Source organism: Sinohyriopsis cumingii, chromosome 19, assembly GCF_028554795.1.
Source record: "Sinohyriopsis cumingii isolate HCF-2022 chromosome 19, ASM2855479v2, whole genome shotgun sequence".
In the NCBI taxonomy this organism is placed as follows: domain Eukaryota; kingdom Metazoa; phylum Mollusca; class Bivalvia; order Unionida; family Unionidae; genus Sinohyriopsis; species Sinohyriopsis cumingii.
Window position 1 is genome coordinate 10,237,290 of NC_142979.1, and position 16,928 is coordinate 10,254,217.

The following is a 16,928-nucleotide window of genomic DNA, read 5'->3' on the forward strand; positions in this document are numbered from 1 at the left end:
GTGAAGAGGTCACAGATCAAGAATGACAATATTTCCGACGACTAATTGTTATCATATAATTTATATGGAATGCTGTAATGCTCTTACCGTATCTACACTATCGACAGCCTCTTATTTCTTCTCCCAGATTGGATTTTATTCGAGTCGATGACGTAGAAAGTACTGCTGTCCTGAACTTGTTTTGCCTCTGTGTCGGGTTCTACTGTAACTGCGGCTAATATCGTTTTAAATTGTTACATATTCACTTGCAGATTTAAGTCCACATTTTTGGACATTTGTTATGGGCATAGTGGGCCGCTTGGTTCCTCAAAGGATCAAAGCCATCACTTTTTCAGTCACGTACATCTTTTCAGCGACGGAGTAAGTCACAAGCTACACACACATCTTCATAAGTATAGCAAATCTATAAGCTCCATGACATTTTTCTTCACCCAGAGGTTGCGAAAGTATCGCTATGAAAGCGCAACGCTTTTGACAGAATGAGTGTCACGTTCACGTTTAAAGGAGCAACCATGATGTATATGTAGTGACTGTTCATAAATAAAAAGTTGAAAAGGTCAGGATTCTTTTGCAGGAACTGTTCATAAATATGTCACAAGGATTATGCCGGTAAACGAAATCCCCAAAACAAAGTCACTAACATGTACAATGCATAGCGTACAGAATTCATAGCCAACGGTTCCTGTAAAAGCCTTTGGTAACCCTCCAAGGTCTGAACATGTCACTGAATTCTTTCCACAGTATCTGTTGCAATGCTAACTATAAATGTCTTGGCATGGTGGTAAAGTTTTATACCCACGTGTGTAACGGTGGTATAAATAGTGTCCTCCCAGAACATGTCTTTTCGACACGTCATCCTAGGGTCGTAGCCAGTACCATTCTCCATTCTATATATTTGTGACTGAAGTAACATGATACAAGAATTATACTTCGTATACTTTGGAAACTAAAGTAACTGGATTAATACATTTGCGTTTGCGTTTCACTTGTGTTTTGAAAACTCTTTCTTCTTTCGTCTTTTCGGAGGTTATAGATGTGTACTGAGCCTCTTTTACTACAGTGCCTTTTAGTCACTAACTCAGGCACACATATGTTTCTTCTTGAGGCAGTGCTGGTTCTTGTAAATGTTATTTGTAATTCTCTGTCTTCCTTTTGAATTTTATGTAGTATTGAGACCTAGTAAGTGAAAGAAGTAACATCCAAAACCTTCTTAATCTCGACAAGCTTATCAATGTCTAACGATCTGAACCCTTTCGAAAGAAATTAATCTTCTTATTGCATACGGGTACCAATGGTTGAGACATCAGTGTTGTAACCGATGCACTTGCTATTTGCGTTTCATTTGCATCTTGACCAACACTTTGTAAATGCGTTCCCTTAATTTCAGAGTCAAACCACAAATGTTTTCTTGTACAATATCCAAGAAGATGAAACTTATGTTCCACTAAAGGAAGGTAGAGGCAGTGCGGAAACCATTGAGAGTGCTCCAGGCAAGTCGTTTCTCTGTGGCCTCACAAATGAAGTTGCACAACGCAACCAAAACACTTGACTCTATCTCATTATCCGAAATATATAAATCCATTTCTGGCTAATGTTTAGAGTGTACGTCTTACCAGCAATTTAGTCCGCTTTCCATGAATGCTTGGAGTTAAATTAGCCAGACTAAGCCGCTGAAAACAAGTATTCGTGTTTGAAGAGTGCATGTCGTTAAGGTGGTGATCATACCCTAATTAGTTTGACCAGGCATGGATGAGATCTGTAAAGTGAGTAGATGAACGCTATCATTTTACGGGTATATTTAATTTTTGCAATTAAATGAAGTGTCGGTCTTGGAAGTCTCCCGTTTCATATACTGAGCAAGCTCAACATCGCTTTGTGTAGACGATTTTACATATATTTTCCAAAGGACAAATGCTGATTTGGTACGTTTGCAACTGTATCATTGTGTGCGGCTCACAGGTTGTCAGGCTAAAGAGTTAATCCTCTACAGACTGCAAAGCCTCTTTCGGTGTACCAAAGTTCACCAGTTGATTAGTTTGACGATTCAGCGTCAATTCTTAGAATTTGCATTCGGTGTTAAATTCTCCTTGTTGGTCTCTGTATCACATCTCGGTATTTTGTCATTTTTTGGACCGTCTCTAACAAAACTCAAAATATTTTATCCGGGGTTCTCGTCAGTCCTTGCTTCGTGCAATGTTCAGCAAGCGCGGGCCGTCAATTACGCAACAATAATAACATTTCCATGTCGGTTGGTGTGTACAAACTCTGGTCATTTTTGGTAATTCACCAGGATAAGATTGTAGCCGACGACGTAAACGCGCTGCGTGTACTTTTTGTTGTTGTTAATCACGTATTAGCTAAAGGATAGCTCAGCCGTATACTCCGTCTTGAATGAACAAGGGCAAACGAGCGTCTTCCTTCGTTCTTTTCTGAGTGGTCTAAAGCGTTGCATACGATTTAACGGTACACTTCTTTGCATTTTTCTAGGCCATCGGGAGTTGGTTACCAGGAAGTGCTAGCCGCTGGCTTCGAGTTTGAGTTCCAAAAAGGCATCGGCGTAGCTAGACATTCGGGCCGGCTGTCCGACAACGTTTGAAGATGAGAAGAAGACCAGTGCAATGTTTTGTATGTTAACTCGATTGGATTAACAAATCCAACGGTCCTTTTCAGAGCAATTAGATTGCGAAGTTCAATAAAAATAAAGATGTTTATCAACAGGTGATGGAAGACATTCAGTAGAGAAAAAAAGATTCAATCCGACACCACTTGGTACCACACTTATTTCTCGGCTTTGGAAGCTTTCCGTTTAATGGGTTCCTCAAAATATAGAAAAAAAATGTTTCTTTCACAAATGCTTAGATGACAAATCATACAATATGCAGTCATAAGAGAACATCTCTACGTTTGTGTTTGGTTGTGTGTGCAAATTAAGGAAGCTTTTTCATTTCGCTTGTTTGTTTTTATATTTAATAAAACAGTGGAACAACACATGCTTCTACCGAAAGTCATGTCTGGTTACATAAAGAAATTGAATCCTCGTCTGAAGAAACATTTAGGAAAATATATACTTTTATAATTTTATTTAAAAAAAAACTAGAATTGTTAATGATAACACGTGCTGTTTGAATACAACCTATATATAATTCGTCTACGCCAAATTGAATCCTTGTTTTGACAGCGTTCATTTTATCACATTTATATTCTTTGATCAAAATAAGTTTACACTCTGAATAGTTCATTCCTATTACTCATATCCGGTCTTATTTAAACGAATGATTGAAACTGTTTTTACTATTTTGTTATGTATATTTAATTTAATTGTTTCTTTTGTTTTAAATTTCATTACATGCTATTGTAATGTAACAGTGTATACGGAACTTTCTTGACCTTGTCCGAAAGTAGGTTCATTTTTGATTGACCGGATTGACTTTTTTAACTTATTCATTGTCAACAAATAATACATAACTATATTGTTCTCTATTTGTATGGGCTTAATATCATGAACTTTATTAACAGAAGAAGTATATACGTTTATCCGAGTCAGGGGTTTGACTTTCCTAAGTGAATTTTACAGGTTATGGTTTGATTTTACAAACATTAAGATCATGCTAGAAGGTTATTATTCATTAGGTAACGTGTTTTCTTCAGAAAATGCTAATTGTGACCTGAGGTCATGTAACGAAATATGTAATTGCTAGGACATGGTAATTCTTGTTCTAACATCTAGCACTTTCAAGTTTTGTTTTCTTGGGGCCAGTTGCGCTGAATTTTGGTTTCTTCAAATTACTGAATTGTAGTGATTATTTTCTCTGGAAAGACAGAAGTGTTCTGATAACATTCCTGGACAGAGAAGTTTACTGGAATTTATACCGACTTCCAACCTGTAAATATATTGCTGTGACTCAACAACACACGTGTGACATATATGCACTATATACTCTATAAAAGACACGTCATCGCCTGCAGGCTTTGAATCGCTTTGATAGTTGTACTGAATTTTATTCAGGACTTTGAATTACTAGGGCTTGTATCAGTAATTCTTAGATTATTACTGGATTTAATTCTCATTACTGTAATTTTTTTTCCTCATTTTGACTTTGTATTCTAGGACAATACATTTTTGTTAACTTCTACAAGACAAATACATTTTAGTTGTTAGCGTATTCATAGTTTGTTGTCAATCACTCTTTTCTGTTACTTATTTATGAGTATATACACGTAACAAATTTAAAAACATTTCAGTGAACCTGACATTTAAATTACTGTTTTTACGGTCTCTTTCGGCATCAAAAGCAATGCTTTGCTAATAAAGATCGGGTATTTAATCACCGAAACAAAATCAAATTGTGTAAAGATTATCAATACAAATGAGTAGCTTTATCAATCACAATTAAACAAGCATACACATATTATTTCCTACATTGGGTTTCTACAATCGTATGGCTATTCAACGTTCGACTTCAATACTTTTTTATGGTGCAAAGATTTCGTATCTGTGTTTGGTGTAATCTGTATCAGCGTGCTTGCCAAATATTAAAGCTCGTGTGCCAATTGATCATTTTCGTAGCGATGTGCCTGCTACAATATTTGCTATATGTGAATAATATGGTTCTGCAGTGACAGGAATTTAGCAGCTAAACTTAATTCAGATTCTTGTGTAAGTATTGCTTTCTATGCTTTTTAAGTGTAAAGTTAAAATATTGTGACCAAAATGTCTTTTCAATGTTCAGAGAGGAGGGATTTTGGCTTACTGGAAAAAAATAATCATATTAAAGAAGTAACTATTCTAAACTCCTTAAAACATTTGATTTTGAGGGGTATCAGGTACAGTGTGATAATGTGTTAGTGTCTAAACGGGATATATATCTTTATATATATATATATATATATATATATATATATATATATATATATATATATATATATATATATATATAATGTATGCAATAAACTGAGCAGAAATTTTGTCAAGAGCAGCACAAACAATGGCAGCTATGTCAAAGCTAAGACCCATCGGGAGAGACAAGAATATCTCTCTGAAAACTAAAATCAGACTATTGCGAGCTCTAGTCATCTTATTCTTTTTGTACTCATGTGAGGCATGGGCCATGACAGCAGTATTACAACGAAGAATCCAGTCACTTGAAATGAGATGCTACAGAACCATCCTTGGCATCTCTTACATGGACCACATCACAAATGAAGAAGTGCGTAACACCATCAGGTGTGAAGTAGGCCAACATGAGGACCTCCTCACCACTGTCAAAAAGAGAAAACTGAAATGGTGTGGCCATGTCACTAGAGCCAACAGTCTATCCACAACAGTCCTGCAGGGTAGCGTCCAGGGTGGCAGAAGGAGAGGTAGACAGAGAAAAAAGTGGACTGACAATATCACAAAATGGACCAGGAAAAGTTTTGCGGAGACTCAGGCATTGACACATGATCGAGAAAAGTGGAGGGAACTGGTCAGATGTTCAGCAGCACAGTGCCTCAACGACCACACTAGGTCATGAAACTGATGATGATGATGATGAATAAACTGACAGTGCAAAACTATTATCTAACTAGCCTGAGCACCTACGAATCTAACGCTGGGTTAGCAAAATTATTTTGCAAACACGACGGTTGTCTGTTTTACTTGTTTGACTTGTCTATGTTGTGTGTGTGCCTTTGGAAAAGACTCGTTAAGACTCGAAAGAGCCCAGGCCAGTATATACTAGTTTTGCACTGTTCGTTGTCAGTTTATTGCTTTCATCTAAATCAATTCCTGACACACGTGATCCCTTGCAGGAGCCAGTGTACCTGATAGGACTGGTATTTGTTATATATACATGTCATGTAAATTTAATTCGCATTTGTTCCGTTTTGTCTTCATAAAGATATGTTATGTATAATTGTACTTTGGACTTGACCTTGTTAAAATCATGTTCATTGTGTATCTGTCCATTACCGTTTACATTGTCCATAATAATACATAGTTAATACATATCTATGAATATGTTAAAAAGTTCAATCTTTATCAATAGAGATAAATGTGTTTATTTGGGTGATCAGTAATATCGGCATTACTCATGGCTAACCTTCTTGTTTACTATAGGTTTACTTATAATTTGAGTAACATATCTTATCTTGTGGACAAATTAGATTTTGTTAAACATGAACTTTCAAAACCCATCTTGGTTATATCGTTTTGTTGTAGCTGTTTATATAATGTGGCTCACTAAGAAATTAGTCATTCTACAATTACTGAAGCAGAATTAGTCTTATTGTTGTGTTCATTTTTTGTTGGTGTGAAATTGTTTATTCAAATAATTATTAACTGGAAACTCAAGGTGCTAATTCATTGCAAGTCGTGGAATGGAACATTAATTTGAAAATATGTTTCTTTTAGGCTAAATGTTTGGAATATAGAATTTTGTTACATCAAGCATATCGCTACGATGGCAGTAGTATATTCGAGACTACAGGCACGTGAACATATTCAATATTCAAAAGCACTTTGAATACAACTGGTATTGATATAGAACTTTATCAAATCGGACATGTGGTAGAACAATTTTGACATTTTGGAATATATTGAGCTCAAAATGACCTACATTTATGATTCGATGCATTTGTCAGGGAACGAAATTAAATAGTTGCAATATCATATACTAATGAATTAATTTGGTAAAATGCCATAAACAGATGCATGCATATCTTAATTCCCTACTTGAATTCAAAATTTATTTTGTGGATTCAGATGCAAAGTTACTGAAAAAAGGAGTGACATTATTCGATTTTGTTAAACGTTACAAATTCACATATTTTCGGTGTAGAAAGAACTCTTTCGTATTAATTCTGCAGTCACAATATCTCTTTTGGATTCAGCATCCTTGTAATATGAAGCGTGCTAATGCCCATGAATGGAATAGAAAATGGTTTTAATATCTTCTTTTTTTCTTCACCAGGCCTTTCATTCTGATACGAATGGATATAGTGAGATATTTATCTTTTCTCTATAGACTTTAATTAGTTGTTAAAAGTAAATATGTTTGGTTCTTGTTTGTTTGTTTCGTTTTCGTATCTGCAGGTGTAGCATTCTCCATTATCCATTTGTATGAGAATGAAAGAGATATTGTGACTGCAGAATTAATACGAAAGAGTCACAAAATACAAAATAGTTAATTATGAACGTAGATGTAACTTAATTATTGATGCAAAGGATAGGAAGGTTATGAAAATAAACTACCGATTTTCTGAAGAAACAAACTGTGTCCAGCAAACAGCAATTATAAACAGGATTTATAACAATATATACATTTCACAATAGTGTCGTACAAAGTGTTATTAGTGATGCTGATCGACGCATGTTGAATGTTACATGCATCAGCCACACATTTTGTTTAACTCTATCATTTTTAGAACAAATTATATATTCATCAGACGGAAGGCAATTTCCTCAGTTGTTGTCGCAAGGAGCATCAAATGACAGAAATACAATTTGCTGAAGACAAAAAAGACACGAAAATGGATTTGCATTTGAAAGATAAACCTAAGCAACGTTCAATAATTTGGCACAATTATACATATTTCTACGTTCTACTTAAACGCTCTTATGATATAAACGAGAGTTGAGCACTTCAAAGGTAAAAATCTATTCCTTTTGAAATGGCAATGTAGTTCTCTTTCTATAAGATGAGACACGAAGAGGTAGTTGTTCCTGCAGCATTGAGAAAAGCATTATTGTGCAACTCAAGCTGGTTACTTTTGGCACATCCAACATCAAGGAAGTACCAGACTTGTTTGGTTTACTTTGTTACTTGTAGTTCGCATAACATAAATCAATTTGTATAATGTGTTTTTGTGTACTGCCCTTAAAAGAGTGAAATAATAGCCCACATTAAACTGTTACCATTATGTGGTATACAATTAAGAAACAGAAGAAAAGAGAAATCAACAAGTTTTATAAAATTCGGCAATTGATTTTTATTCCGTAAAATACGAAGTAAATTTTAAAATGGTCTTACAGTAATGTAAATTAAATCACCAAACCTCCTTAAAGTTATTTTACAACTCCAAAAATGTAGATTTTTCAGACAATATTATAATGATTTTCGCAATGAATTCAAGTCTTTAATAATTCTTTTTTACCATTAGCATATAATGTCAGGATGTACTAATAACAGTGAGGTATGACAATGATATAATTCACAATGCTCACGGAGGAATTCACAAAATTCCTCAAATTAGTTATTTGGACTAAAAATTATTAATGAACGCTTTGTAATTCCTACAAATAATTTGAACAAAGAAATTCCCTACAATATTAACTGAAACACAACTTACATTGATTCCGTTAAGACTGATCTTAAGATATGAAATGACTAATTCTGAAGTAAGCAATATTTATATAAAATGTTACGACACGACAACAGAACCGGATGAGAGCCATTCTCCCATCAAATTTGTTAGAATATTATTTCCAGAAGATTCTTAATTTTTAAACAAAAACTAAACCTTGAACTAAAGATCAGTTAATATGAATACCTACAAAATTAAAAACATGTCATTTACAATAACTACCTATGTTATATGTTGTTTATAAAGAAATCAGTGAGTCATGTAGGCCCAACGCTTTTCCTCAGTTTTAAACAAATTCAATCACAGAAGACAAATTAAATATACATAATATATTGTAATGGAAAAGACAATACATTACAAATCAATATACATAACAACAAAAGTTGCAAAATGTGGACATTTAGAGATGAAATCTGACACAGTGCGTGCACACATGAAAATAAACATAATACCAAATTGTATATATTTTTAGGAGTAAAGTGTGGCATGACGTGCAGGGAAGATTATCCCCTTGTTGAACCACGCTAATTATTTATACTTATTATTAAAGAGAATACATAAAATGAACTACATATTTTGATTTAACGGAAAGTGAAAACATATTAATTCATGTCAGGATCCATATCAATTAAAAGGTTAGTGTTAGGACTGGTCAACCTGGCGTCTGGATAATATGACTGGGCGCAACATTATGCTACGTGTATGCGCCATGATGCCACAGTGCTTGATATCAACATAAACTGTCACATCGTAACGATATGACTTAAAACTTTTTAATGCTACGTTCAAATACAAATCACACACACACAATTGACTCAGAGATGTACTAAACTATATCAACTACGTTAACCTGGGGCGAAGGCACCATATATAACTGTCCATGCATGCATTCATTTCATGCTCGATACATGCTACCAGACACTTATTGTGAATACTGTGTAGCCCCAGTTAGGTAAATCTGTTAAAGACGAAATGCAAATTCATGCTACAAGTGAGGATGAACATAACACTGATGAGAACAGAGAATAATTTATGCATAGGTCCTTTCGCAAAGGAAAAGAATTTGCATTAGTTCTAGCACTGATTATTATTGACGCATAACATTCAGAAATTTTACCCTAAAACTGAACTTTAACGACAAATAGTTTCTAATTCTAGTTAAGTACTTAGTTGCCGCTTTCCCTTTGGCAGAACAACAATACATCACATAATAATATATGCTGTATATTTTATAAATTTCTAAACATATTGATTTTAATGTTTAAATTGACAACAATAGAGCATGTTTGATATTCTCTATGAACCTATTGTACTACAACAAGGTACTGTTCGTTTAATGCTCTGGAATTGTTGCAGTTTGCAATTAAAGTTTAGATAATAATGCTGATATAGCAGGTCTCCAATTAACGGACAAATTTATACATTTTCTCCAGAAACATAAGGGCTATATGCATATATCTCCTTTTACTAGCAATTACATAAAATGTCTTGTCAAAAAGTTAATTTGCAATTCATCTAAGTTATTAATATTTCATTTCACCATTGAATCATCCCTTTTACTGTTCAACCATTGATATGTATGTATGTATGGACGCACGCACGCACGCACGATTGCACGCACGCACGCACGCATGCATGCATGCATGTGTGTGTGTGTGTGTGTGTGTGTGTGTGTGTGTGTGTGTGTGTGTGTGTTGATTGGTAGGTAAGTAGGTAGGTAGGTTGTCCAGACGCTAAGACGTATGCTTTTGGTGAGTGAATTCAGAAAGGGCCATTAGGGACAAATAAATATCGCAGTGAAATGTATGAGAATTACCAATTAACTTAACCCATTTTTAAAAATATAATACAATTTAACATGTACTGAGTAGGATAAGAGGTAAATGGCATAATGTGTTCGTCCACAGAGGTTTTGTAAATATTTTAACGACATTAATTCCATAATAATGCAACTTAAAGACTAACCTGATAAAACAGATTCGAGAAGGATCTAAACATTGCTCCTAAACGACAATGTTTTATAATTTTAGCTATGTTAATGATTCTTTTTCTCGCATAAAGTCCGCAAGCATGAATAAAAGCACTATTTCCAAGCACGTATTATACAGTTGATAAACGTGTACTACTGCCCGCAGTGATCCGTTTGTTTCCTTTCAGTACTAAAGATGACGTTGCCTTGAAATAGATGTTCAACAATGGGACATCTGTTCGACATTAATTTTGGCCATATACGAGACAGTTAGGGGCAGTTTGTATGTCACATTATCAGATATCCCTATTTTTCCACAATACTTAATACGAATATTTGTATGCAAAAGATAAATAATACTCATAAATATCATGCGTTCATAATATAAGCACATATGTTCACTTTCATGAATAATTTATGTTTGAAACAATTTTATGTGATACATGTTACAAGTGGCAATATCTTGAGATGAAACATATTATGCAATAGTTTGATTCTGATGTAATCGTGTCTGGCCGCTACGATGAAAGGTATTCAGTTCTCACTATTTCCTCACCAAATGCGTAAATAGAAAAAGAAATAAAGAGAAAGAGAGAACGAAACAGAGATAAATATATAGAGGGATGCAATTATTACACTTAACAAGGAATTCTAGTACAAATTTTGTAAACTATTTTAATGACCACATACAAGTATAATTTTAATTAGATTTTAATTATTTTAAAGTAGTAAATACGATGATGCTAAATGTTCTTCTTCATATGCGAAAAAATTGTAAAAGTAGCTGTATTAATTTGTGTTTAAAATTCCTACCTTACAGACGGGAAAAATGTTTTGTGGCATTTGCGCCATTTTCTAGAGAGAGTCTACTTTCAATCTGAGCAGAAAGAATATAATACTTAGGTTTTCCTGTATATAATATTTACACTATTTCAAGTTATTGGAAATTACATGTGTCGGGAAATGAATTATTCAAAATTATCTCGAAAACACAGATATATTTAGAGAAACAAACTTGTTTAGTCCACGTTAAAGTATCACCGTTTCCTGTTTATCCCACAAACATTCTGGGCTTTGGATGAATGTGCCTGTTCAGACTATCGCTGTCGCTGACATCAAGCAAGAACCTGCGGGATGGTGGAGACTGTGATGTTGTTGAGTTCCAGATATTTCCTTTTTCTGGATGTGGCAGAGGACTGACCTTTTCTCGCATGCTTCTTCGCACAAGCCATGCCACAAGGCAAACAATAACGACCAACAAACATAAGGCTGCGGCCAACATATAATCTGCAATAAGAGGAATTAACTTAGACATTAACGATAGACTCTCGTGCCTTATTTGGTGTTGCGTTTTAACTTAAACATTCGGGATAGGCGCTTGTTCTTAATTTACAGTTGCGTTGTAACTTAGACATTCGGGATAGACGCTTGTTCTTAACTTGGCATTGTGACCTTTTTTTATTGATTATATTTTGATCATTGCTACATAACACATGACCATTTGAATCTTTATTTGCTGGCGTACATAGATATGCGTAAACGTTTATTGTACAAACATGCATTACGAACCTAGAACTGTTTGGAATAGGCAAAGGAAACTGCCCAAGGTATGAATAATAGCATTCCTCTGCAGGATTCTTACGTTGGAATCGCGTGACATGAAAGTTCATCAACAAGCAGAATTACGCGATCCACTTTGCTCCGTTTGATTCGGAGTCAATAACTAATCTATACAGCTTTCTTTTAAAGATTTATATATATTATCCCCATATGAATTAATTTGTTATCTAGACCATTTGAATTGTACAAATCTCGCTAACGTTAGGATGTGAAACTAATTATGACGTACATGTATGTAGTACAAGCTTATGAATAAACTTCAAAAGAATTACATAGCGAAAATGTTAAAATGTACAAAACGCAGCCACAACAAATACCTCTACCCTCCTGATTTGCAGGCTTAGTGATCATTGGTTAGGAAAAAAGGTTTATAAAGTATTGCTCCTGGTTCTTTATTGCTATACGTCGAATTTTCCGGAGACTAATTTCATCCCCTGCACGTTGTAGAAAATAAATGTTTTGCAAATAAGTTATATCTTGATTAATGTAAATGGATGATGGTTCGCCAGTTCCTGTGCACGTTTATCACAATACTTTTTATGTGATTAAAGATGTTTGTTTTAGTGATAAAAGTTTAAACTATTTCATCATTTTTCTCGATGTAGGACAATACAATTCCACCTTTGGGATGAGAATTTTTGTGTGATGTGTAAACGTTTGGCATTACTAATTATTACCGTCGAGTAGCAATTCTTATCTCACACCATTGTATATAACTGATCTTTACAATTGGTGGTAATAAGTAAGAATATAATTGAACCATAGGTAACATGCGGTAAGGATTATCGAATATAGGCAAGTCAGATTGATACAGTTCTAACGTGTAGAAAACTGGCTTCGATAACTTTCTCACGTTTTATAGAAATGGGTGAAGATATATATATATATATATATATATATATATATATATATATATATATATATATATATATATATATATATATATATATATATATATATATAACTCTGTATAGGTGATTTGAAGCAGAGGCTAAGACTGTCGCAAACAATAACAGGACGACAGATGCAAACAAATGCTGCCATTCTAATACACTTACAACATACAACATGGAAGTTTAGTGTTTATTAAACAATGTGTATGTTATGTCCTTGAACAATATGCCAACATCTTTAAATTTCCAACATAAATTAATTCCAAAGATATAAAATAATCGTAAATTTACGAGAAATTAAGAGAACAGTTTAATATAAGTAATTTTAAATATGAAGCTAAAATATATAGGCCTAGATACCTGATACAATAATGTAATGCTTGGAGAGTACTTACATGTGCAGATGCCTACACTGCCTAAATAAAGGGTGATGCAATTGCATTCATGACCATGCACTTTGTCAACACATGTATGTAGAAAGGAGCACGTGACTCCATCACAGTCGTCGATGTCTAATAAACAAATATGGAAAAAAATAAATGTATTGGTTTGTTTTTAATTCCTTTAAGCACTTTTGGCAAAACGTGATTCTATTTTTCGAACTGTGGGAGGAATCAGTGCTTGCAATAATTTTTTACTGTGGGATTAAACATGTATATTTTACTTAATTCGTAACAATGTAAATGTTGTCCGTTATGGCTCAATGTAAGTGTGCGATTACGGAATGTTCACAATTTGATCAATACCCACTATTTAATCCATATAATTACAATTTGTGTCCTTTCTGTCGTCGAATCAGCAAATTCCATCAACAACACAATTTGACCATTTAGTGCCAAGGTTAATGGAGGAAATCACGTATTGCCGGAACCCAACCGGGTGATTTAATTGTACGATTCTAAATATTCCTCTTTCAAGTTTGGTCGGAATACCACTGCACTAACCCATAAACCCGCTCACTGGGGCGCGCAAATAAGTACATTAACAAATCCTGGAAATCTAAAAATATCACAGAAAAACCAAAGCACTATAGTTAATGATGGTCACCTTGATTTTTATTGAGGAAATATATAGTACGTGTTCGTTCCTTTCACACTAACCGATACATGTTAATAAATGTGTTCATGCATTTCAATCTGACAAGAACATTATCTTACGTTTAACTTGCCTGCAGTTGTCCTACATATATGAGCGAATCTAAAGAAACTTATCAGATAGTGGCAATAATGGGAATATATTGCCACACACAATTTGACACTGACACAATAGCTTCGGAATGAAACGATATGTATAATTGTAAACAAGAGATCAGATTGTAATTTTTTGTCGTCATTTCAAATGTAACTATTGAATAATTCATGTTGCTTGATTATGCTATTGTTTCCCTTTATTTTATTTCCTGCGTCAAAAAGAACCCCACCTATAATTGTAGCTATTTGCTATCCATATTTTGTAGGATATAATGACCATAAACGGTTTGTTTTGTGCAAATGCGCTTTTAAGCGCTTGAGAAAACCATTGAACCCATAATTTCAATCACCTCTCTTGCGCTCTGTATGAACGCTACGATTTATTATTATGAGTGTTGTATACTTACTCATACTACAGTCGCCTCCTCTATATCCTTGAGCACATGTACAAGTAAACTTGTTTATATGGTCTTGGCACGTTCCACCATTCAAGCACGGGTTACTATAACATTCATTTATGTCTGAAATATTTAAGATAAGTTACTACTACGTGCGTAAATAGGTGTTGTTTTTGTTCATGCATTTGTGTATATAAATTTATGTTGATTGTGAGTTGCGCTTGTCGTATTTAAACCAATCAACCATATAAGCATACCAGGGCAGATTTAATATGTTGGGATTCGGGGCAGTATCAAGTTCATTTTTATCAGTAAAACATACACACCTTTCAGTCCAAAAACGAAAATATTGCAATTTCAAAGTTTTCACTGACCACTTCTTTTTTAACTCATAAATCCCTATACAAATCTTGGAATCTTACTTGAGATAACTGCAAGTATTGATATGCCAGATCAAAAGGTGCTATAAATTAAGTCGAGATCGAAACAATTTGCAAGTCATAAAATGCAATAAAAACTTTGTCCGGAAAATTGTTCTGAAACATTGCAAAATAATAAAAAAGAAGTGGCGTGAACGAGAAGAAGATTCCGGATGTTATACATCACCATCTCGATGGATATAATAACATCTCAGCCCACTCATAGCTTGCTTTATTGACTATGTCATGGAAGGATATAAAAACAATAAAATGACGATCGAAAAAGTTCCTGGCAAACAATACGAGCCCTCGATAATTAACACAAAAAATCCCTCTATTACCCAGTATTTGTGGCATCATCATCTCTTATACAGACACTAAAACATCCATGGACACTCATATTATCATGCATTATCATCTCATGTAGGAATAGGACAAAACTAAATTCAAAATAGCCTTAGGGACAACTCAGACATCTTTATGTATTAAGATCACAAAAAGTAACACATAAAGAAAATACATAAATGAAAGGAAACTTAACCACTTATATATTATGTATAACCCTCCAGTATAAAAAGAATTCAAATCAAACTTTTAAAAACCATTCGATTAGTTGGAAATGTGGTCATTTTGAGAATATAATATAAATTACCTAGATCAATCCGACAAAGGTATTTTGAGAATCATTGAAAAATTACAATACAAATCAAACAAGATATTGAAGATTGTTTCGTTGTTTTCAACTTCAGTGACTTTACTAGATAGGTCGCAATAAACAATACAATTTTTCTATACAAATGTTGACAAAATTGAAGTTTCATCAGTTGGCAGCATAATAACATCCTTTTTAAACAGTAATGAAAGGACGAATTCTTTGATTTGTAAACTTCAGAAGCAAATGCAACACGTTGCAACACGTTTTGGCTAATAAAGGTTGCGCATATTGCAAAATAGGTTACATAAATAAGAAATACAAAAATATTTACGATATGAAAGCAAAACTGCTGAGCATTTGTGGAACTAGCCAACTTAGCTATATCAATAACATCTCTATCCATGTGCAATTATGTCGTCCGGTATTAACATTTCTAAACGTCTCAAAGTCTTAGATCAGTTATATTTTCATTTCTTTCCATTAGCTACCTTGAAGTCATTCATGAATTGCTCAACAGGTTTAATGTCTTGGCGAAAGACAAAATATATTTTTAGTGCGTAAGTTCGATGTCTTGGGAAAAACGATATATTTTTGGCATCTAAGTTAGATGTCTTGGAGAACTATAGTATAATGTTGGTGTTTAAGTTAGTTATCTTGGAGAAAAACAATATAATTTTGGTGTCTAAGTTACAGATCTTGGAGAAAAACAATATATTTTAGTGTCTAAGTTAGATGTCTTGGAGAAAAACAATACATATTTGGTGTCTAAGTTAAAAGTCTTGGAGCAAAACAATAGATGTTAGTGTCTTAGTTAGATTTCTTGTGAATAACTATATATTTTTGATGTATAAGTTAGATGTACTGGAGAAAAACAATATTTTTTCGTGTCTGAGTTAGATGTCTTTCATATTATGAATATATTTTTGGTGTCTAAGTTAGACGTATTTAAGAAAAACAATATAATTTTGGTGTCTAAATCAGACGATCAGTAATACGTTTCTATCTTTTCACAGTGCGATGTTTTGTTGTCTATTTGCATTCATGAATTGCAGCAACCGATAAATCCGAGACATTTCGGACCCCACTCTAATAATAGCCACACATGCAAATGAAATTCCGACATACAAATATACATTGTTTTCTTCTATCTATATTACTGGGTTTCAATGGAGAGTGCTATAGCTAATCTTAGTGCAATCTAGAGTTTCTTTTAAATTGGTGCATCAATATTCTCACTACCATTGTTCCGATCTACGACTGTTTACACAAGGAATAAATAATTGCTGTATGATGGTATTTTTCACAAAGAAATTTAGAGTTTTTACACTTCTTTCCAGAAAAAAACACTTTCACGATTTCTATATACTCTTGGTCTCAAATGTCATTCACGTTTCTGAATAGTTAGAACTATGTAGGATCCAGTGCTAGTCATCATACCCAG

General features: G+C 33.8%; 1 protein-coding gene across 1 annotated transcript in view; it reads right to left on the reverse strand.

The window, feature by feature from the left end:
• The window catches only part of LOC149775122 (uncharacterized), a 96,358-nt gene that overhangs the window by 48,466 nt on the left and 30,964 nt on the right, over positions 1–16,928 (reverse strand). Inside the window, exons 5-8 of the mRNA XM_089944353.1 lie at positions 14,423–14,536; positions 13,221–13,337; positions 11,377–11,599; positions 5,219–5,259 (exon numbers count right to left, since the gene is read on the reverse strand). Of these exons, the coding sequence (XP_089800479.1) occupies positions 5,219–5,259; positions 11,377–11,599; positions 13,221–13,337; positions 14,423–14,536 (495 nt within the window). The remainder of the gene's footprint in view (positions 1–5,218; positions 5,260–11,376; positions 11,600–13,220; positions 13,338–14,422; positions 14,537–16,928) is intronic.